The sequence below is a fragment of the Apteryx rowi genome, unplaced genomic scaffold (assembly GCF_003343035.1).
Source record: "Apteryx rowi isolate R43461 unplaced genomic scaffold, aptRow1 scaffold_77, whole genome shotgun sequence".
In the NCBI taxonomy this organism is placed as follows: Eukaryota; Metazoa; Chordata; class Aves; order Apterygiformes; family Apterygidae; genus Apteryx; species Apteryx rowi.
In genome coordinates, this window is record NW_020451060.1 from 1,481,377 (window position 1) to 1,505,207 (window position 23,831).

Below are 23,831 nucleotides of genomic sequence, written 5' to 3' on the forward strand. Positions count from 1 at the left end.
AGAACAGGGATTCCAGTGGGGACAATTTTTGCTGTTTTTTTTTCCCCCCTCCCTTCTCCCAATCCATTTGTATCTGACAGCAGTTATTCTGTTACTGCCTTGAGCAGAGCTGAGCAATACTACACGTGTTTTTTTTATTATGGGCAAAAGGAAGGAACTGCAGCTAACAATTTGTCTTTTAACAGGATGGGAAAACAGCAGAAGATCTCGCCAGAGCAGAGCAGCATGAACACGTAGCTAGTCTGCTTGCAAGACTCAAAAAGGTTGGGGATGCATGAATTTAACTGAGTTTTACTTTTTTTTTTTTTTTTTTTTTTAAGATAGCAAGAAAAGTTTGACTGTGGGAAATAAGAACATCGGATATTTGTCAAAACCATTCTGAAAAGCTCTGTTGTAAAAACCCTTACTGAAATGGTATCATTTTTTCCATTTTTAATTTAAAGTGGTATCCTCAGTTAAAGTTTCTATGTACATATTAGTAAAAATGGCTACTCTACACTATTCTACTGGTCTACTGTTTCATCTTATCCTGTCTCAGACAATATCTAGCAATGCTATTTGCTTCTAAGGAATTTTAAAGAGATCTGGAAAAAAAAAAAAACATGAATTAGTGCATCCCACAAACAATACAAGGTGACTTTTTTCCTCCACCATCACCACTTTAGCTAGACTAGGGTAATGAAGTATGGGAGGTTTGTGCCCCTTCTAGAATTTATAGTACCATACGAAATAGTTGCTTATGTTCTCATTGTCTTTTTTTTTAATTTTGTTTTAATTATGCAAATTTGGTATCTCAAAATTCCCTGACAACGAGAATGCAAAGCTGATCTGGTCTTGTACAGTAAGTCTGACACATCTAATATGCATTGATTATTCTGCACATGCACCATCACTCATGCAATGAAGGTGCAGAGACCACTTGCCTGGAGCTTCCAGGCAACAGCCAGACCAGTTAGAGTACTGTTTTAATTAGGCTGATAGGTATGTGGAAATCTGAAATAAATGGCCATGCTGCTTCTTGACAAATTTCAGAGCAGGAATATAGGATGGCATATACTAGGCATTGCCAAGGTTGAAGTAGAATTATGTTTTTCAGCCCTGCCAGTAAATCTATACTTGCTAGGATTGTGAAATAAATCAATGAAGATGTCAGTAAGTATCAAAGTTCAGGGTTCCCTTGCAATGATAGCTTCTGTATACTTTTGTTATAATAGGATCCATTTTGCATAGCTCTTCCCCTTACCAAACCTTTGCCACTTTCTACATGCAGGTGGAGAAATTTGTGTTTTAGTTATGATGTAAATATGGAACAAATACAAATCAACCTGGAACAAAAGAGAGAAGATCAGATAAATCTCTTCTGTAAGAGGTTTTAATAACTGTAACTCCCTTCTTGTTAGCAGAGTATGTTTATTTATCAAAGGCCTGCCTATATACCTGGGAAGGAGAGAAGATAATTTTATATTTTATCAGACATACCCTTGCAACAGAGATTCTGATAAGTGACAATTAATAAACTATAACTATATATAATAAACCACTGAAAAGATTGCAGTACTACTCAAAATGGACAATATCATCTAGTACAGAATGCACCTGACACTTGTTTCATATTCAAAGTGTGTAGAGGAGTTTACTTCTAACAAAACACTCATGAAAGACCTGCTGTCATAGTGGCTCTTATGGGGATTTCAGTATTAGCAATGGGAAAAGAGAGTGCAATATTTGCATTGTGATGAACTCATTTAATGCATGCCTGTTAGGAGCGAAGGAGCTAAATTAGATGTGGTCAGATTTCTCAGCTGAATTGCTGCATGCTCTCCTAATCTTTTTTTGGGCTGTAGGTGCTCTTTTAATGACTCACCCTACATGTTAAGCTTAGTGCAAATGCAGAACAATAGAGTCTCTTCCCCAGCTCCAGATGGGGGAAAAGAAGGAATGGAGGAAGAAAACAGTTTCTTCAGTCCTCTACCTTTCTGCTATCTCCCTGTTTTCCTAAAGCAGGTCTTTCTAGGGTGCACAATACAATAGTTTGCTCTCCTGTACTGCATCCTCTTGTTGAGTTGAATTTCAGGCTAAGCTTATGTGGGGAATAGCAGAGCATCTATGTCTGATTGCTTCCTGCTGGGAGAAGAGATCAAGACAGATTTGATTAGTTCATTCCAGACTGTTCTTGGCAGAAAGAAGGAATATTCTTCAGATACTACAAGACTGAGATAAAAAGGGGTAATGAGTGAGCTCAAAGCTGAAAGCTTTCCTGAGGGAGATGCAACTGGGTTTGAGCAAGGCCTTGCTTATGAGAATGAGTTTGCACCTGTGGAGGAGTCAATGGATTCACCCAGAGAGCAAACAATGAAAGTAGAATCAAGTAGGGAAGCAGATAAATTGAGGCCTGGGACAAGAGGTAAAGGTTACAAACTGAAACACAGGAAGGTCCATCTGAATATGAGGAAAAACTTCTTTACTGTGAGGGTGACTGAGCACTGGAACAGGTTGCCCAGAGAGGTTGTGGAGTCTTCATCTTTGGAGATATTCAAGACCAGACTGAACACAGTCCTGGGCAACATGCTGTAGCTTACCCTGCTTGAGCAGGAAGTTTGGACCAAATGATCTCCAAAGGTGCCTTCCAACTCTTCTGTGATTCTGTGAAACAAGTGTAGAGAATATAGACTTGCAGTAGAGGTGGAGAAAAATGGAATGGTATGTGGGAAGTCTTTTAAGGTAGAAAAGGTGAAAAGAATAAGTGTTTGGGAAAAGGAGAGATAAGAATGAACTATGAAAAGCAATGTTTACATTGCAAAAAAGAAAAAAAGTCAAAATAAAAGGAGTATTTTGTGGGAGGTGAAATTCTCCCAAGTGTGATAAGTACAAAGTTGATGGAAAGAAGAAGGGAACACAGCACAGTTTTAGGATTGCTCACATGGTAGTTGTCATTGCAGAATTCTTCAGTACTGCATATATGTTACATTTACTATCTGTAAGTTTATGTAAGTTTACAGAATCTGGAGATCATGGTGATGCTACTGGGTCTCATGGGCAAGGAGAAAGGATACTGGAAGAGGTTAATTTTTTCTCCTTTGCTCCCTCAATTAGAAGTCAAAATGTGTGTCATAAAACATGAAGTCATAAAGTGTGATTTTCATGAATACTCAGATGGCTCTTGAGAGAAGCCATCCAGCTGTCTTGGCCACATATCCCTGCCTTTCTGTCTGTAATTGTGCGCTTCCATGATGAAGCAGATGGAGGAACCAATCTAGATGAACACTAAACTGTCAAGAAAATGTTATCTTAACCCTGCATTTTCAGTTTATTGGGAGACAGAAGTTTCCTGCCACAAGTTCTGATTTCTTGTTTGTGTTGAATTTTAGGATGCGCACAGAGGACTTTTTATTCAACAGCTCCGAGACACGCAGAATCCACAGCCCAGAATCAAACTGAAGCTGTTTGGACATTCCGGCTCTGGGAAGACGACCCTTGTGGAGTCTCTGAAGTGTGGCCTCCTAAGAAGCTTTTTTCGAAGGCGTAGGCCTAGGCTTTCCTCCACAAACTCGACCAGATTCCCGCCATCTCCTTTGTCTTCCAAACCCCCAGGTATGTCTTTGAAGCTGTAACATTTGAACAAGAAAACACTTTTCTCATAGTCTGTGTAACTCTAAACAAAGAGCTATTGCCCGTGCTGTAAAAGGCAAGATCAAGCTACATGTGCAAGAAATCATAGCAGAGGAGGGGGTATTTAGTTTTCTGTATGTCTCGTGCCTAAAGTAAGAGCTAAGAGAAGCAGTGGGTGTGAAGAGTGTAAGAATAGTTAAACCTTTTATTCACTTTTACAGTGTATAAGTGAACTTAGTAGAGGACAGGGCTTTTGAGCACTTGCATTTATTTTTGCCAGAAAGTCCTAGAGTGCAAGCATCCATGTCATGACCAGATGCCACCATCATGTTTTGAAGTAGTTTTGTCGGCCTTTTTGATTGGGAAGCCTAAATAGGTTCTGTGCAAAACTGAAACCAATTACTGCATCTTTATATAAAAGGTGGCAGTATGTAGGTAATAACTAAAGATTCAGAACTGCCATTGATACTTTGGAATGCTTTTAGCTGAAGGTACAGGAATGGATTTGCAAGTTAGAGGTGTCTAGAATTGTCTTCAAATTAAAGATGAAAATGAAATGGAGCTTTACTAAACTTACATAAATTTGTGAGAATAGTAGGGAAACGTTGCTCCTGAAACACCAGCTGGCCTGTGTGAGGTGGGAAGAGCTGCAGGATGCTGAGGAAGTAGATAGGGTTACAGATCAACATGCGAGCACTTTTGGAAAAACATGCAGTTGTAAAAAGACACCAGAAAGAACAGTAAGTTATTCTTCAAGGTCCCTTTTCTATCATTGAGATGTTGTGCGGAGTGTACTTGCAATGCAGGCACTTTGAGGATCTCAGGTGAAAATTGCTGTATTGAATTAATATCATTTAATAAGTTTTTAGATAGGCTCAAAGTTGCTTTTTTCTTTAAAACCTTTTGATAATATTTGCAGTTTTAGCTTTCATCATTATTTTTAGGTAATGGTAGAACAGGGTTAGTAAGTCTACTTCTTCTCCAGTCACTGTAGGAAGCTATAAAGTACTCACAAAATGACGTAGCAAGACAATTCCTAGTACAGAAGTTAAGTTATTTCTGTTCACATATCACAGGAGGCTCCCATCCGTGGCTCCAGAATTAGTAAATTAATCAATGAGAAGTTCTTAGTTTATTTATCTTAATTTATTGTGTCATGCAGGGGGAGGTAAATTACTCAAGAAATAGCAGTCCTGGAGGTAGTGCAGGAAGGTTTTGACTGGAGACAGGTTTTTTATGTTGGTTGATACCAAAACCGAAGCACATAGGTGAAATGTTCTCACACCGTTATAAAATCAAACAAGATTGCCAGTTACATTTAAGTTTGTCAAATCTCCATAGAAATAACTGTTTATTTGAAGTGTGCATGTGAAAACAACTTACCTAGATGTAAAAGTTGAAAGTTGTGCAACTATGGCTTTGTTTTGACCTATGCTTGGATTTTTGATTTTTGCTTGTTTCAATATCTGGACCTTTCAGATGAATATTGTAGGTGGGGTGAGTTAATCAGATGGACATTTAAAACTCAATACAATTTAGTGAATACCTGGTCGTGTGTGTTTGTTCAAATCCTGTAAAGATCAGTGCTTGAATTTACCAGTTGTGAATGTAAATCAGCCTAAGGATTGAAATATTATATAAGAGGGTCAAATATAAAAGGGTAGTTATACTACTGACAGTCAGATAACTCTAATATTTGTATTAAAACATGAGTATTAGAATTCAACATCCAGTGGAGGGATGAAATTAATCTTTCCTTTCTCCACTAGATGGTGTTAGTTAATTAAAAAAAAACAAAAAAAGCCTTTCCTTTCTAATTTGCTCTTCCAGAATCTCAGTTAAATGTGAACTAAACAAGTCGTTTATTAGAAAAATAATTTCAGTTACAGGAGCTGCTTTTCCCCTAACCCCTTCCGCAGGAATAGTTACTACAGTACAATTATTAGTTATAGTGATGTTTTTATCCTTACTTATAGGATTCAGCTATACAAATACATAGCATTTTTGTGCCAATAAAAATAGTCCAAGCTATGAAATTGCAATCCTTAGCTAAAAAAAGCAGTTTATCTTTAAAGTAGAAGAACTTTAACTCCTGAGTTGTTCTGATTTTTCTGTGCTTTCGACCCCAGTAGTAGATCTACCAAGGGTTATGAGTGCTATATGGGATCATTCTATTTTTCTTTTCAACACTGAGAATAAGGATGTAGTAGCGTATGCTCACAGCTTGGTAATCCTGTACTTTCTTTGAAGAGCAGTTTATTTTTTTTTTTATGAGATTTTATGCCTAGAGTACTTATTTTGAAGTGATAAGGTTGTAATTTTCCCATGGTTTGTAATCTCGTTTTCCTTTCCCTGATGCAGTTTCAGTAAGCATTTCAAATCTTTATCCTGGCTGTGAGAATGTTAGCGTGAGAAGTCGTAGTATGATGTTTGAACCAGGCCTGACCAAAGGGGTGTTAGAAGCTTTTGTTTCTCCTGCTCATCACTCTCACTTCTCTGCTGATGACCAGTCCACCAAGGCAATTGACGTTCAGAATGCCTACTTGAATGGTAAGCAGTACACTGGGCTAGTGTGCCTTAATTCTGCAGGACATATAGAGTCATGTTGCTTGCTTTTAAAAAAAAAAAAAAATCTAATTTTGTGTGATACTGAGTGCTGTTGAGAATTCAACACAGCAGAAATTAAACACAGCAGAAGTTAAAGCTACATGAAATGCTATACCTGTCATGTACATACTAATCACGTATGTCAGATCTTTATAATACCATGTAGAAATGCTCTGGAGATGAATTAGCAGGACAGTGGGGAGGAGGCATCTGGCATAACAGGAGTCAGTAGCTCATCTATTGGTATGGAGGCTCCTACGCTATGTGTAGCTTGAGGAATTTATCAGATTTAATCCAGTCCCATAGACCAAGTGTCTTCACCATGCATACGGTTCATGGCTGTCTGAAGGACCTATCATTCTCACCCCACAAGGGACCTGGAGCTTTAGTTTTCTTCCAAAGGAAGCCAAGTGCTCTGCAAATGGAACCAGTGAGCAGTAAGTGGGCTCTGTCAGCAAAGTCATTTGAAAACCTCGCTACTGTTCCAAAGCAAAACACTTAATGTAGTGTTTTCTCTTGGCCCAGTAGTTATCCTTTCTTCTAAGTACACATAGATAGTAGTAAAGCTTTAGAATGTAAAGACCATACAACACCCTTATTAATCTTATCATATAATGGTAAGATCTCTTCTAGTGAAGCCTTAATAAGGACAATGTTTTGCATACCTTAGCAGTTGCAGTTTTAAGGTTGAGTTTGAGTCTGGTGTAATCAAGCTTTTATCTTGGAGAGTGTAGCATATATACAAACACAAACTGTGACAAAACATTTGTCCTAGTGGCTGAGGAGTTTGGCGTGTAGCTAAAGCTTGTTCTTTGTCCAGGCTAATTTCTTCTTTCAGAACGATATGAAATCAAATCAAATTCTGCAGTGAAATAGAGTTGTGCAACAGATTGTCAGAAAGATTTTCTTTTCTTTCTCTGTACTGTTGTGATAAAGAAGGAAACTATGCACATGGGTGAATGCTGAATAGCTGTACCCACAACAGATTTGAGTTTCTGGCTTTTTTCTTTTCTCCTAGAGTATTTGAGGTGCAATTTTAATCAGCGTTTGTTTAATAGAGATAGGACAAACTTATCTGACTTCAGCCTAATCAGATGCTTGGTCTGGGGAGTGCTCAACAAGGTGCTAATACTGTTCTTTCCTGAAGCTAAAGGAGATAACAGAAAGAGGCATCTTACTGCTGGGATCCTTAATGTGGTGATTCTTCAGTTGCGACTTAGCAATGTGATGTGAATAGTGTGGTGTTTTGGTGGGTTTTTTTGTTTTTTTAAGTAAAGTGGGTTCTTTGGGAATGTCCTTCAGCTGCTTTTAATGCTAGCAATTGCACATTAGAAAGAAAAAATCATAAATATGTTGAACTGATATTTTGTGGGAGTAGGAAAAGAATGGGAGCAGTCATTCCTGTTTGTTTGAAAAGAATCCAAGATCCATTGCTTTTGTGCAAGGTAAAGGCCAATTTAATGCATAAGGCAGCATGAGTTTAACACACAGATGCTTCCTTGTGGCATCCAGCTGAATGTCCTACAGAAGTGAATGTGAAAGAGGAACAAACTGTGAAGACACAACTTTTCCATTTCTGAGACTGTCTGAAACATGCTCTGTTTGTTCATGATTGCATTTGCAGTATTACTTTCTCACCTGCATACAGTTTATCTTTGTGAAAATTTAAATCAGATTAACTCTTTTGTTTGTCTTTCTGTGGCTGAAAGATGCTTCGTTCTTGCTGAGGAAGCATGATCTCTTCATCTGTTTGTCTGTTTTATAGGAGTTGGTGATTTCAGCATCTGGGAATTCTCTGGGAATCCTGTATATTTCTGCTGTTACGATTATTTTGCTGCGAATGATCCCACCACAATTCACATAGTGCTTTTCAGTCTCGAGGAGCCTTATGAAATCCAGTTAAACCAAGTGACCTTTTGGCTTAGTTTTCTGAAATCATTAGTCCCAGTTGAGGAACCAATAGGTACGCAGTTCTGTCTGTTAATGAACTATTAGGGGACTGGGAAGATAAAGCTTTTTGTGTTTCTCTGCAACTTTGCAAATCCTCCATGTTGAGTCCTCATATGTGTCTTCATTGCCTTTTATTTAAATCAACTTCACACAAGTTTTTTTGTGTGAAAGGGAAGTTTATCTCTGTGGAAGGAGCCTGAAAAGAGTTGTATGTACCAGGTAGTCCAACTAAAATGGATAATGAGGTGCAAATACAGCCTCTTGTGGCATGGGATTTACATCTGTAAATGACAGGTGAAGTTTTTATTTCAGATAAGATGTGTGAGAAACTCCCAAGTGTTTCAGAATGTTGGAACCATTTTAAATCAATTTTAAACACATTGCTTAAATTCCACTTAAATCTAACCCTAATTAAAGGTGTTTCCAGCATAAATTAGGCTTGTCAACGTGAAGAGGACTGAACAATGTTTTAGAGCAGTATTGCATCTCAGTACATGCCATTCTTACCAGTTTAGCTAGAGTTCTGTTTGGACTTCAGATATGTCATCTTAACCTTTGCCACATCAGGATGGATAGAAACCAGTATTTCTAGTAATCTTCCCATGATATCTGTTAGGACTTTGCACAGGTATTAGTGAGATCACTCAAGCTTCCTAACAAACTGGAAGTTATTTGTCAGGCAAACAAATATTCTATATACTGTAGTATTTGTAACTTGTTGTTTGTAGCTGAACATTGATCTGCAAACCCTGACAGTTTGACAGAAAAAAGCAAGCTCTGACATCTGTCTTGACTCTCCAGTGGATCTAATTCGACACTCATGGAAAACTTACAGAGCTGCTAGGGACTCACCAAACAAGCCTACCAAAATACTTAGTGCAGAGAGTGTTCCCCCTCTCTTTTTGTTGGTCTAGTTAATTCTGTATGAGTTATCTCAGAGTGACAGGTGACATTCATGAGCCAAAGGGCAGGCCTTCAGTTTTCAATTTGGGCATACGTGTTTCTTTCATTTTCCATTTTGGATAAAAGCATAAAGTTAATAATATGAGTGTTTAGATCTAACTGATTTGCAAGCACTTCTGGAAGTAAAAGCTCAGAAATTTACAGAATAATATCAAAGCTGAAAATGCATTTAATTTGTAATTGCTGAAAACTTTTCAGGTTTTCTTAGCCCAGCAAGGAAGCTTAGTTCTTGATTTGGCTGAATCAGGATTTGACTTAATCATTTATTCTTGATGATCTAATGATCAGCATAATTCAGATACTTTGCTTAAATCAATGTTTATATTGGTCAGATTAATTTGGATACTCATGCATTTTTAATACAAATCTCTTGAGAGGTAGGTAGTAGTTGTTATTAGCAGAAAACTTAAGCTTTTGGTATTTCCCAGTTATTTCCTCTTAAGTCCTTCAGCTACAAAAAAAAAAAGATTTGCAACTGCAGAATACTTATCTTGAAATGCTATGCAAAGGTTTGGGCAAATGTGGGTTACTTAAGTATGAATCAAGTTTCTGTAGCTCTTGATGAAAAGTCAGCACTGGTGTAAGGGTACTTCTCCCATACAAAGTTTTGTCAGACAGAACAGCAGGATTGGATGTAGTGTCTTTTTTAAAAGTAAGTCTAATGTTGTCTCTTCTTTCTGGAAGATCAGTTTGAAAGAAAGTTGTATAACTGTGTGTTCCATACCATCACTTCATTCACATGCCATTTATGTCTGTCTTTCTTTCTCATTCTTTTTCATGGTATCTCCCAGGCTTTCCTACTTACTCTCACCTAAGTGAGAGTTCATTGTTTGTGTAAGTACTGTGAAATAGCATTCATACAAATGTATGAATGTTGTAGATCTTCTGTGTTTTACTTATAATCCTCTAAGTTGCACCTGTAGTACTAAAGACCATCCAAACATTACAAGAAACCCTTTCAAGAAGCTGTTAATAATATAATTATTTTTTTCACATTGTTATAGTCTGCAGTTAATAGATATATCATTAGTGTTATTAGTTAATGCTTTATTGTGTTGAAATAAAGTCATATATCAAAGTTTCTGATGTTATTCAGAGAGGTCAGCTTTTCCAAGTGGACGTAATATAGACAGTAATACAGATAGGTAACAGTCAAAAACCAATTGTTCAGTTGTGTAGAAACATATAGGGTTGTGCTTAAAGTTGATGAATCCACTGCAGAAGTGATTGGTATACCAAGAATGTAAAATGCATTGGTACTTTCCTGGCTCAGTAAGAGAGCCATCTTCCTAGGCATGTCTCATAATAAGGGAGTGCTCTTGTTTTCCATCTAGCATTTGCTGGAAAGCTGAAAACTCCACTGCGTGTTGTTTTGGTTGCCACGCATGCTGACATAGTGAATCTTCCTCGGCCTGTTGGAGGAGAATTTGGATATGACAAAGACATGTCATTGCTGAAAGAAATCAGGAACAGGTAAGAGAGAAACATATGTAAAAGAAAGTGCCATGCTTTGCCTCTGAGGCTTTCCTTTACTGAAAATCAGGAAGCTTATTTTGTGCAGAAAATGAAATATTTACCAATACTACAGGGAGCAACCTGCTTTGAACGAGCTGACATAAGGGAGTTAAAGTGAGCAAGTGATGCCTAAAATCAGTGAGACTCAGGAAGTCTTCTCACCCTGTCAACACTTGGATACATCGAAAGGCCAGTATCAGCCATCTGGCTAACATCTTGGTGCTTAGGTTTTCCCTCGGTCTCAGAAAAGCGGGTGATTTTGAGCCATAGCTGCCAGGTGCAAAAGAGCAAGCTTTACGAAGAGCCACACTTTTCTCTGAATTAATTTAGGATGGGTAGGAGGCAAACTAAAGCAGGCCTGGAGTTTCTGAAGAGCTGAATGACAGTGTTGACATTATTGAGTCACACAGGTAAGAAAGTCAGCCAACAGATATCTAGAAGTTTGGAAGACTTCTAACCTTCTTGAGCAAATAGTAAGAGGGCACGCTAATCGCAGATTGAAGGCAGGAATTTTCACAAGTTAATCCTACTGTTTCAAGTAAGAATACTTTATATTCACAGTGAGGACTTAAGTGGGTATCACATGGTACAAGGAACCATCTGTAGCTTTGTGGGTATACTCCTCTCTGGAGTATGCAAGAAGTAGATGTAGGTCTATAGGAATTCCAACACAGCAGTGATGGGGCAGTGTCCCTCTCCACTGAAATTAAACAAGAGAAAATATCTGGGTATAATCCTTGGTGTTCAAGTCCTGTTAAATGTGAATCATAGCAGCGCTAGGAAAACACTTATGTGTGTTTGGAAAGTCAAAAGGAAGCATGAAAGACAGAGCTGGTGTCAATATAGGTCAGAACTGAGCTATTTAAAATAAGAAGAAACAAGAGCAAATATGAAGATCTTCTAAAAAATAGATTCCTATAGTCCCTTCTCTAGTGACATGTATGTTATGAGTCCTGTTGTTCAGTTGTAATTTTCTTACGTAATTTTCAGCCATCTTCCTAGTATTTAGGAAAGACAATAATTATCTCTCAACTTCCCTGTTTATTTTCAAGAAAATAAAAGTACCTGTATACTTCTTTGCTTATAAAATATCTTTGCATAATCAATACTTAATAATTTCAAGAAACTTTTTCAACATTCCTTGAAGAAAAATAACTGTTGTGTAATTTAAGGCTGATGTGATATGCAGCAGGATTAAGAAGTAAAACTGGATTTGGGAATAAAAATTAGTAAATAATTGCTGTCTTTCTCTTTTAGATTTGGAAATGATCTACAAATCTCAGACAAGTTATTTGTCTTGGATGCTGGTGCATCTGGGTCTAAAGATATGAAGCTTCTCCGAAATCACCTGCAAGAAATAAGAAGCCAGATAATTTCTGTAAGTAATGCCTGATGGTATAGGTTGTGTAAATGTGTAAATCTTGGGTAAGAAGTTACTGTAGATTTAGTATATATTACAAAAAGAAAGAAGTTCTGTTTGAATTTTCTAGCAGCATGTGTAGCAGACACCATGATGAACAAACTGCTGACTCCAGGGATTCAGTCAGCATTTTTCAGAATTGTAGGTGTTTTGTACAGGTTACCAAAATGATAATCTCTTGAAAAATAATGGAGACTTTCAGTTTAAAGCTCTAGTTTCCTATTGTGAATTGGCACTGATTGGATGCTAGCACTGACTCTTGTTTTTTCCCCCTTTAATTGTCAGAATAGTATTGGAGGGAACTGAAATACATTTAATACAGATAAGTTTTTCATTTAAAAAACAAAACAAAACAGTACAGTAGAACAGTTTCCTCAACCATTAGAAAGGTAATTCTTGACATAGATGTGTGGACTTGAATATATGTTATCTTTTTACTTGACCCTTTTACTCAAGAATATACAGTATGCTGGTAGTTTTTAGCTAACTGAAGGTAAAATAGCCATGGTTTGATGTCATCACCATGAATCCAAAGAGACTTCCATACCAAGGGTGACTGATTCAAGTTTTTATGTAGCTTCTGGGAAACCAATTTAAATTCTTCATACCAAAGTCATGCTTAGCTGTGTGACACACCAACCAGAAGTTCTGCCGCTGCTTCTGACAAGTTTAAAAAAAAATGAATTAAAAGCAAATTACAAAGTTCATTCTTCAGGCTGAGGGAAGTGTTTGCTTTTAAGTGAAGTACAGCCTATTTTATGCTCACAACAGTCTTTCAATTTAGTATGTTTTAGGTTTTCTGCTTTGACAAAACTTTCTTGTAGCAGTTGTCACCAGGATGAAATTTTGGGAGCTTTCCGTCCATGAGAAGTGGGGGCTGTGGCTTGAAACTGTAGGATGAAGGCATCAGTGACTTCCGAAACAATTGACAGATAAAAGTACAGTACAATTACAAATGTTATAAATAGATGTTTTCTGTACTTTTGTAAGATGTGCCCACCTATGACTCATCTATGTGAAAAAATAATCTCCACACTCCCTTCCTGGAGAAAAATGAATGGGCCCAACCAGTTGATGTCCTTGCAGCAGTTTGTCTATGACGTACAGGAGCAGCTTAATCCCCTAGCAAGTGAAGATGATCTACGGCATATTGCACAGCAGTTGCATAGTATAGGAGAAGTAAGTGATTTTTATTCAAACTGCATATCTTCATTAGCAAGGTACTGCTTTGGTAGAATAATGCTTAATGTGATTTTGGCAAATTTCCCTAATTATTTTTGTTTCTGCTCCCTCTTTGAAGATCTCATACAAAGTAGAGACTGGTTAATAATGCTTTTTTATTATCGTTATTTTCTTGTGTCTTCTAGTTAGTTCATTTCAACATTATTTCTTTGAGAGAGGAAGAGTTATATTTTTACATTTATTATTACATTAAATTACATTTATTGCTATAATTGTTATAACATAAAGTACCTATAAATGGTTAAGTATACTCTAATCTTAAAATGAGGTAGTGCTTAGTGTCTTTACTGCAAATGAGGCACTTTTGTGTGTCCATTAGAAATTGAATCATAGGAGAACAGCTTTGCATAAATAGCCTGCAGCTAGGCTTTACTGCTGTTGTGTTCTGGTGGCTTTTTCCTAATGGAAGTCAAGAACCAGATCTATTCTTTGTTCTGAATGTCTGTAAGAAATCAAAATACACTGTTTGTTATTCTTCTGTCAGCAGTGTTAATTAAATGATTTAGTCAATAGGTTATGAAAGAGATAATGTGGGGTATCATCTTGTACTTCACAAGATATAGATTATAACTTTCATCTTTTTGGACAGATCAATATTATGCAGAGTGAAACTGTCCAAGATGTCGTGCTTCTGGATCCTCGCTGGCTCTGTTCAAACGTCCTTGGAAAAATTCTGTCAGTGGAGAACCCAAAGGCCCTACATCACTATAGAGGTCGATACACTATAGAGGACATCCAGCGTCTGGTGACAGATAGTGATGTGGAAGAACTGATACAGATTTTGGATGCCATGGATATTTGTGCAAGAGATCTCAGCAGTGGAGCAATGGTGGATATTCCTGCTCTCATCAAGACCGACAATCTTCATAGATCTTGGACAGATGAGGAGGATGAGGTGCTGATTTATGGTGGTGTTAGAATCGTTCCCGTGGAACACCTTACCCCATTTCCTTGTGGAATTTTTCATAAAGTTCAAGTGAATCTCTGCAGGTGGATTCATCAGCAAAGCACAGAGGGAGATGCTGATATACGTCTGTGGGTAAATGGATCAAAGATTATGAATCGTGGAGCTGAGCTTTTAGTGTTGCTGGTCAACCATGGTCAGGGTATAGAGGTTCAAGTTAGAGGACTGGAAACAGAGAAGATCAAGTGCTGTTTACTTCTGGATTCTGTATGCAGCACCATTGATAACTTAATGGCCACAACCTTACCAGGCCTTCTGACTGTTAAATACTACCTTAGTCCTCAGCAGCTGAGGGAACATCATGAACCAGTAATGGTGTACCAGCCTAGAGACTTTTTCCGTGCACAAAGTCAAAAGGAGACATCATTAACTAACACCATGGGGGGATATAAAGAAAGCTTTAGTAGTATACTGTGTTTTGGATGTCTTGAGGTCTACTCCCAGGGAAGCCTAGGAATGGATATTCATGTTTCAGATCTGAATCTACTTACCAGGAGAAAACTAAGTCGACTTTTGGATCCACCTGATCCCATGGGCAAAGATTGGTGCCTTCTGGCCATGAACCTGGGCCTCCCTGATCTTGTTGCAAAATACAACACAAATAATGGAACACAAAATGACTTTATCTCAAGCCCAGTCCATGCCCTTCTGCAGGAGTGGAGTAATGCTCCTGAGAGCACCGTAGGTATCCTAATGTCTAAGCTGAGGGAGTTAGGTCGCAGAGATGCAGCAGACTTTTTACTGAAGGCGTCTCCTGTATTCAAAATAAATTTAGATGCTAATGGTCAAGAGGCTTATGCTTCAAGTTGCAACAGTGGCACATCTTATAATTCAATTAGCTCTGTAGTGTCACGGTAAGAGCAGGTGTTTTGCATGGACAGTATCTTTTCAAACTGCAGAAAGGATAAAAGATACAATGTAAGAGGGTCTATACATTTTCGTTTATGACGTTTTACATCAAAGGGTCTTTATCCTTCTTCAGCGCCACCTTTTTGTGTGTAATCTTTCTACTTTTAACTGTGAATTGTTGCTTTTTATCTTAGCTATTAAAAAGGCTGGTGTACTCCTGGTATTTCAAAATTATACAATGTGCTGCTTAATACTGCCATTTTAACTGGAAAGTCTAACTTTTGGATGATGTACTACAACTGTTTTATAAAAAATTTCAGTTCTGCTCTGAAAAGGAAGAAGAGGGAGAGGAATAGCACATATTACCTGAAATGTGTATTTCTTACACCCTGTTTTTTCTTTTCATCATGTCCTCTGCTTAACATTTTTTAGTATTTCTAAAGAGAAATCCAATTACCTTTGTGGTCAGGCTGCCTGAATTTAACACCATGTTGTTCATAGCTGAAAAAGCGAGTGCCTTTTGCAGAAGGGAGGGTGCAGTTGAATCAAATGATCCTGCTGAAGTTATGAGAAGACGCTACCTCTGTTTCACTTCAATTGTCTGCATGCTTATCATTGCAAGTGGTGCTTACCTTTTGTTTTTCCTGCAGTTCTAAGACATTGATGGTGACTCATTATGCAGAGCATTCTTGTGCCAATACGGTGGGTACAGATGTGCGATACCTAATCAACTTTGATTTCAGTCAGTTTATAATGTGAAAATCTTTTAAACTTGCCATTTGTCATACTTTATTTCCATATGCCTCAGGTAAAAGTTCATATCATTGTAGAATTCAAAAACCACACACACAATGTGTTGGATACTGCAGAACAATATTGTATAGCTGTCAGTTGTCCTTTGTGTATAACAAATGGTTTTCTGCTATTAGCTCCTGTGTTGCTTATTTCCTGTACTCGAAAACTTGGGGGGCTTGGGGAATGGGAAGAAAAAGGAAGCAAGATTTCTTTCAGTGAACTTTAAAATTGATATGAGGGAAAATGACCCATTCTCTGTTCTAAAAAGCATGTAATTTTAATGGTGCGATGTGTGTTTGTTTATATATATCGTATGTATATATATTAATACTATTTTTTCCTTAATCTTTACAATGTAGTAAAATTTTAAAGGATTTTTACAAATAAACTGTTGGCTTGTTGCATCCTTTTCATTCATATTCTGTAGCTGAAAGGGACCAAAACTTCTCTTTTCCTTACAGCTGCAATTCTGCAGAGGCAGTGCTAGGCTTTTGAAGTTCTGGGAGCCTTCTGTCCCACTTCAGTGGGATTTCTCAGCACTCTGTAGGATCTTGTGATAAAATATTTATTTATATTTTATTAGGTGACTCCTCTGCAATAAAGTAGGTTTGCATTTCTGTTGACAAATGGCAAGACAAAGAGGTTTACTAGATACCTTTTCCTTTGTTTTTATACACTGAAAACCAAAACAGCAGGTGCTAGTCTGTCATCAGGAATCTTCCAGACTTTCTCTATGTTGTAAACAGAGTGACTACTGCATTAGAGCCTATGCTGTAGTAGTGGTTCTTTATATCAAGGACCTTCTCATCACATAAGAGTCTGTATTGCTGCTACTTTTTTAAACTCTTATCTTCATTCACTGATAGCTGTACATACTTGTCTCTATACTGCAATCCATGCAGGCAGCTCTTGCACCATGCATCCTCCCTCTGTACATCACAAAGCTGTACTAGGAGTTAAACTGACTCATCTATAAAATGGGAATTACTGTTTCCTGTTACCTTTCTTTGTGTATGTTATCCTTGCTTTATTAAATCCTTCTCCTGGCATCACTGGGCTGCCTTTGTCAAATACTTTTTAAAAGTCTAGTCTGCAATAAGAACTATTGGCAATAAGTCTTACCCTGAGGTCTCTCTGCTCTGATACTCTCCTCCTTCCAACCTACTGAGTTCAGAATCTCTCATCATTTCAGAAAGTTGCCCACTGAAGAACCCAGCTTTCTGCAACCCTCTTAGGGAATATTTGCCTCTTACTTCTTGCTAGCCACCACCACGCTTTGCCTTCTGCATGTATGCACATTCAGGAATTCTGCTAACTGGGAAATGTCTTTCTCATATCGTAAGACTTCTGAGTTTTCTGTTTGTCTAGCTGGTTTCTTCAGACCTCAACCCTGAAGGTAAGTCTAGTCTCAGAGTTACCTACACGGAAACTGTGTGAATGCAGATTTTTTCCTCTTCGTTTTTTTTCTTTTGCAACAGCATGTTAGTTCTTGACAGTGTTCTGCTTCCATTTACTGTAAAATGCAGCCCTTGGAATATAACATTACTTTGTGGATGCTGTGATGAATCTTTGAAGAGCAGTAACTGCTTATTGCATCATTTCCAGTTTTCATGGTATTAGGTTCAGGAAAGTGAATCACAGTCATAGGATAGCTCTGGATTGCTTTCCTATAAATCATGTGCAGCATTACTGACATTCAAAAAAACAATAATTGTCCTAAATGGCAACTTTGACAGAAAACAGTTAGCAAAGTGATACAAGCAGACATTTCTCCCACTCTTCAGTTGTTTCATTCTGATTTTTTGTTTCATTTTGTGAATACAACAAAGAGTAGACGTTTACTCCAAAATTTTTAGACGTGTTTAAAATGCATTGGTCCTGACTTACTGCAGGAATGGAGGAAATGGAAGTCTTGGAAGATCAAAAAAAATGTAGCTGTAAATGTAAATTGTGTATTGTTTGTACAAGGAACATGCTAACCACATTAACTTCATCCGGTGAAATAAATGTAGCAGGAAACTAACATGCTCCATTAGGGGACTCTCTTCCTCATACTTCTTTCTAGCTTAGGAGCAGAGCTTCTGAAACACAATTTTAGGATAAAGCAGATTAGCTCCAATTTTAATTTTATTCTCAAAATTAATAATATAGAAAACCCTCAAGCTTCCAACACAGTTGCTCAAGTCCCAGACACATTACAGATGCTTTTACTGTTTAGAAATGTTTGTTTGCTGGCATATGGATTTCAATTCTGAAGAAATTTTCTGAACAAAAAGATATGCAGGAAGCAAGTATTTTGGTGCAAACCATTTCTCCATTTAGCATCTCTTCTGGGCATGTAGCAGCAGGCACAGGATAGAAAAGTGCTTCATACTGCTATTTGTATTAGGGACTGGTTTTACTGTTGATCTGAATGATGAGTTTGAAAGGCACAAGAGATCAGTGGCTTCGTGCAAATGGTAGGGTCAGAAAAGGGCAATCAGAGGTAAGCTTGGGTGGAGGTGGACATAAATTATTATTCTCTCCTTAAGTTAATGTAGACTGGAGACAGCCACAAGTTTTAGGATTCCCATGATTCAGATGATTGAGAAAGAGTTATGAAACAATGGGGATTTAGCAATTTTTAAGTGTCTGAGATTTACAATGAAGGGAGTCAGAACACAGTTCCCTAACTGGTCAAGTCCCTGTAGAGAGAGCTATGTATTTGTGGTTCCACAGTCTAATTCTGTGTTGGCTGTTTCCACTCTGGGAGAAGGTATTTGTTAGTTCATTGCAACTTTTTATTCCAAAGATGCTGCGTTGCAGCATCATTACTTAAGAGATTCCTAGATTTGAGTCATGGCATATTTCAGCTTTGCCAGTGATATAGAAAAGTAATGTCTTAAGTTACAGCTGATCGCCAAAAGAAGCGGACAAAGTGTGCTTGTGGGCTGAAACCTCTCATTAGGCCAGATTAGATGGAGCAATGCAATGTCTTCTTTGAAGGTAGCCTGAAAGCACTACCTACACTTTCAGAATTTATTTCCATTAATTTCTGTGAATGGCTTTAATTAATAGATTGTTAAACTCAGTCCAGTGGGTCACAAAGGACAGGAAGCAGGACCACAGATTCACTCTTCTATCTTTTCAGTTTCTGTCCAACTCAGAAGGCAAAGTAGTGGATAGAAGAGAGGAAGAAAATCAAATTTTAACAGTCCTGAACTACCTGCTTTCCAAAAGGGTTACAACCAAGCCATTCAGACTTTGCAGTTATGAGTGTTTGGGTCTACAAAATACAGGTGAGCTGTAGAGAGAAGACTGGTGGTATTCCTCCATATGGCTGCACGGTTTATTGTAACAAGCTTCACAGGTGCAGCAGGCCAACAGCTAATGCTGCCTTGAAGCCAGAAGATCTGTGGACCTGCATCAGATTTGCATTAACCACATTGATCTAGCATTTTCTACACCAACCAGACTACCTTGATGCTGTCCTAATCTAAAACATGCATATTTTAAAGGCCATTTTTCAGAATCCGACCATGTTACTGATTCAGTTGGGTGTGCCTTAAAACTGCAGCCCTATATTGAGACTGGGTAAATATGGACCGTGTTGCCTGAGCCCTGGGTCCTGCTATCACTAAGCCCAGGACACCTACACAGCGAAGAGTGTTATGTACTCAAATTGGGATGATAAGARGTCCTGCATTTCATTTTACTTGCTGCATTTCAGCAATTTTGGAGGCAGGGGAGTAAAGTTATGCAGCAAAGGTTAAGGAATTTGCTTGAGTGAGTCATGGCCAGCATGAGACACTGGCATGTGGTATACAGAGGGGTTACAATTTTTGCTTTTCAATACTTGTCAGAAACATGGGAAAGAAGAGAGGACTCTCGCATTTGGCAGGGGTTAGACTGTGCTGATGCTGTTACAGGATCATGTGTGTGACTGAGTCACTATGTGTTTCACTTTTTTGAACTGCTCATTGCATTGTAAAATCTGCTGTTGTAGCCTGGCCACAAAGAAGGACACTTTGATCATTATTGTCTCTGTTGCCCACTAGAGATGAATGAGTCTCACTTGGACACCCCCTATCCAGAAGGCTTGCAAGCCAAAAATATATGTAGCAGACTGAATCAGCCAACAAAGACAGTGCAGAAAGACGGGTGACCCAGTAGGAACATATCAACAAATCCTGCTTTCACTGAACTTTGGCGCCAGAGCTGTACAATCTTGTAGCATTGGCACCTTTTTTAGTTCTTAGTTCTCTTTAGTTCTTTTTGTTGGTTGCAACTGTGGAAAAATTTTATTTTACAAAAAGCTGAGTGGTGTCAACTGCTGGCTAAAGCCAAAGCTTTAATCATTGTGGAAAAGGAAAAGCAAAAGAACGGGTCTTGAATTTTATTCTGAAGGAAACTGTCAGTGCCCGTGAGCGGCAATGCCAAACCCAGCTCCTGAGTGCCAGGGCAGAACCAGATCCTGCTTTTTTAAGCCAGTAGAGTGGATGATGTCATCATTCCTAAGGTACATATCTGCAGGAGGAACAGGAAAAAGATTATTTTGGAGGCATTCCTACCCATTAAAGGCCTTGATAGCTAGGATTATGTTATTTGATTTGGTTATACATAAGGAGTCAAACCACCATTATCTTTGACTAGAACATTTTGAATCAAAATTTTCTGCGGACCCCTGGGAATCACGTTGGGAGCTAGAGAATGTTGTAGCAATTAGCCTGGAAATCATGGAAGAGGGTGAGTCACTGTAACCAAATTAGCATCAGATAGAATGGGGTATATCTCCTTGCTTCCTCAGAGTTGGAAGGAAATATTGCTTGCAGCTGTTGGAGCTGACAGGTGAGCAGCAGTAGAGAATTCAGAGGAAGCTTGAAGCAGACAACTGCAGTAGCAGATCACTTAGCTTCATGAAGGAGCTTTGTGAATATTTAAATTGGTGAATTAACAGAGTTTTAATGTATGCTTCCATAACCCGAATCAAGGCCTAGAACTTAGAAATGCTCCTAAGAGGAGAGGGATTTCAAGACTTGGAGTATGACCCTTTCATCCCAGGTAAGACTGATGGCTGCAAACTGTTTTGCAAAGAGGTTATTGCTACTTTCTAAGGCAAGTTTGAAAAGGAACCTAGTTTACTGTTTTCAAATTGGGAGTACAGGACAGGTGTAAAGAATGAATACAAAGTGCCCAAGCTACCTCCCTGTTTTCCACTCATTCTCCAAGTACCAATGTTCATTTGTACTTAACAAACCAGGGAAAGCATCTTCCTAAGAGGGACTGAAAATCGAGCAGTGTTACAAGAATCACTTACCCGGCTGTGACTTAGTGCTATGCAATTAAGATTATCCTCCTCTTTCTTACTACCATGGCTAAGAAAGCTCTGTAGAAAATCCCTCGTAGCCACCAAGCAGAGACATAAGTGTCAAAGAGTGGGAGAAATTCCGGCTTGCTTTGTCCATTCCACTCTGCTAAGGATATTTAAATCTTCTAATCTTCCATGTTACTGCAGTTGTTTCACAATTCCCTTACCGGACCCGCCTTTCTGCTTCAAGTTACTCACCACAGGAAAGAGTGCTACATCACGCACCCAAAATGCACTGGGTGAGTCAGGTGTTGCACAGAAGAGGAGCACAGGTCAAAGCAAATGGAAGTGCCAGGGGCTGTCACTGGCCAGCTAAATGCACGATTTTTATTATGGTCAGAGTCTCTCTGTGCTATTAGTCAATCCATGCTCCTGACTCCAGCACAGTTCAGTTGTGCAGTATGAATATGAGCTCTTTGGATTTCCTGTGACATTAGTAGCAAATACAAAATAGTGTTACAATTTTGCCCTTGCATCTGTAAAAGAGAAAAGAGTGATAACTGTTTTACGCTTTTCTTTATGGTACCATTGATTTAAAGCATCTTCCACATTCCACCAATGAGCTCTCTAAGATTTGACATTCATGTGTGCCAGTACGAAGCTGAGCATCACTTCACTGACCAATAATGGGAACATGCCTGCATTGTTCAGTATTTATCTGGCAGCACTTTTTTTATTCCCAGAAGTGAAACTGGTTTCCATACAGGAAGTGCTGGAACCCACTCGTTTTCAGCAATGTTCATCATCTCCATTTCCAGTCATTGTCTCTAGGATGTGGCTTCAACGAAATCTCTGACAGAAAAGTTTTCCCCAAAGGAGAAACCTAACCTTTGTAGCACTTCCCTATCCATAGAAGCTACTAACAGACACTGCTTCCAACTGTTGCTTGCTTCCAGCTGTTACTTTGACTGGTAAGTGAAATAATATGCAAATCGTTTCTGCCATTAGAAGAATTGGTTTCAAAATTTGATATTAGAAGCTCCTTCAATGCACTAGCAACCTGGGGTCACAACTCCTTGTTATGCAACTCTATAGTAACTATGACAGCAGGGTCATGACTTCTGTATGCCTCTGCATTACAGATGAATGTGAATGAAGACTAGCTGCCCTAACCGGTTTTTAGGGACTTGTTGATCTATGCATACTCAATAAGTGTGAAGCATGGGGTTCATTCTACGACTCATAAAACCTACAGAGATTGCTTTTACCACTTCAACCCTGCTGTTAATTTCCACCAGGCCCAGAGCCAGATTTTGCATAAGCTGAAGAACAGACTTCAGTTTATAGCAGTAGTTAGGAGAGCTGAACTGCAGACCTGGTCTCAGGCCCTATTCAAGGGCTTAAGTTTCTCTGCCTATCCTTTTACTCCTGTTTGCTGCGTGCAACTCCACGTGCTTATCCAGATGAGGTGAACTGCAAAAAGTAAAGTGTTCAAACAGTGCTGATGATCATTTTGAGAAGCTGTAAGGTCAGACCTCTGCGGCTGAAATCGAAATGGCTTGTAAGGCCATTTCAATTCCAACAACAAGATATTTTTATTGTCCTTCTGCAACTTACAGTTAAAAATCTACCCAGTAAAGTCATTTGTCTGTTTTGAACCTAGGAAATGCAACAGAGTCTAGAAAGTTATTGTGTAGGTGGGGTTATATTCTGAAACACGACTATTAAAAAATCTGCCTTGAATTGTTCATCAGCAACATTGTCCAAGAGCACTGTCTATCACTCCAGTCTGACAAGAGATAGGGCAATGCTACAAGTTTTGCAAGGAGGGATGGCATATGCAGATCCTGACAAATACACACCCCTTTGGTAACAAGGAGCTTCTATAAGAAAACTTTTGTTGAAACAGCTTCTTGTTTTTAGTAAATCTGAACTACATAAATTATTAAAATTAATTGAGAACTGGAAAAAAATAATTTCTGCTACCTATTCTATATCAAAATATGTATCATGGTAATTCCCACTCCAGATATCTTTGTACTCTTCCATCATTTTCTCTGGATTTTGTGATGGAGAAAATGGTTTGTCTTGTTGCATTTTATTAAGCCTACTTCCAAAACACTGCCAGTTTCTGAGAGCTCTTCCTGATTTGTCAGAGGTTTTGACAAATTTTTATTTTATTCTCTTAGCAGAGTTCCATAGTAAATATGGTACAAACTTGACTGCAGAGAAAACTGTACTTAATTTGGCAAGAGCTTGACTTCTCTCTCCTCTGCTTGGTAGCTACATGTTTCCTGTCTTTGCTCAGCAGGAAAGTCTGTATTTTGGACTGCTGTTAGTACAGCAGAATAACCAGAAGATGTGTGCATCTCCTTTACAAATCTGATTATCATTTGTGACTCTGGGGTACTCTCAGTGCTTGAGGACATTTCTCAATATTTACAAATCCCAGCCGAAGATACACTTTGGAGGTGCACATTTCTGTAATTCAGCAAAGGCCTCCATTAGCATTACCAACAATAGTAAGTTCTTGACATGCCCTGTTGTCCATCAAGGAGGGTGTGGCACTAGGTCATTAAACCGCTTTTACCACTTAGTTTTTGTCTGACACACACTTAATTGTGAGGATG

General features: G+C 38.4%; 1 protein-coding gene across 1 annotated transcript in view; it reads left to right on the plus strand.

The window, feature by feature from the left end:
* DAPK1 (death associated protein kinase 1) overlaps positions 1-16,267 on the plus strand; it is a 96,981-nt gene extending 80,714 nt beyond the window's left edge. The window contains exons 19-26 of the mRNA XM_026088454.1: positions 186-263; positions 3,369-3,591; positions 5,971-6,159; positions 7,982-8,179; positions 10,464-10,602; positions 11,902-12,022; positions 13,055-13,243; positions 13,896-16,267. Coding sequence (XP_025944239.1) covers positions 186-263; positions 3,369-3,591; positions 5,971-6,159; positions 7,982-8,179; positions 10,464-10,602; positions 11,902-12,022; positions 13,055-13,243; positions 13,896-15,128 — 2,370 coding nt within the window. The 3' untranslated portion in view covers positions 15,129-16,267. The remainder of the gene's footprint in view (positions 1-185; positions 264-3,368; positions 3,592-5,970; positions 6,160-7,981; positions 8,180-10,463; positions 10,603-11,901; positions 12,023-13,054; positions 13,244-13,895) is intronic.
* The last annotated feature ends 7,564 nt before the right edge of the window (positions 16,268-23,831 follow it).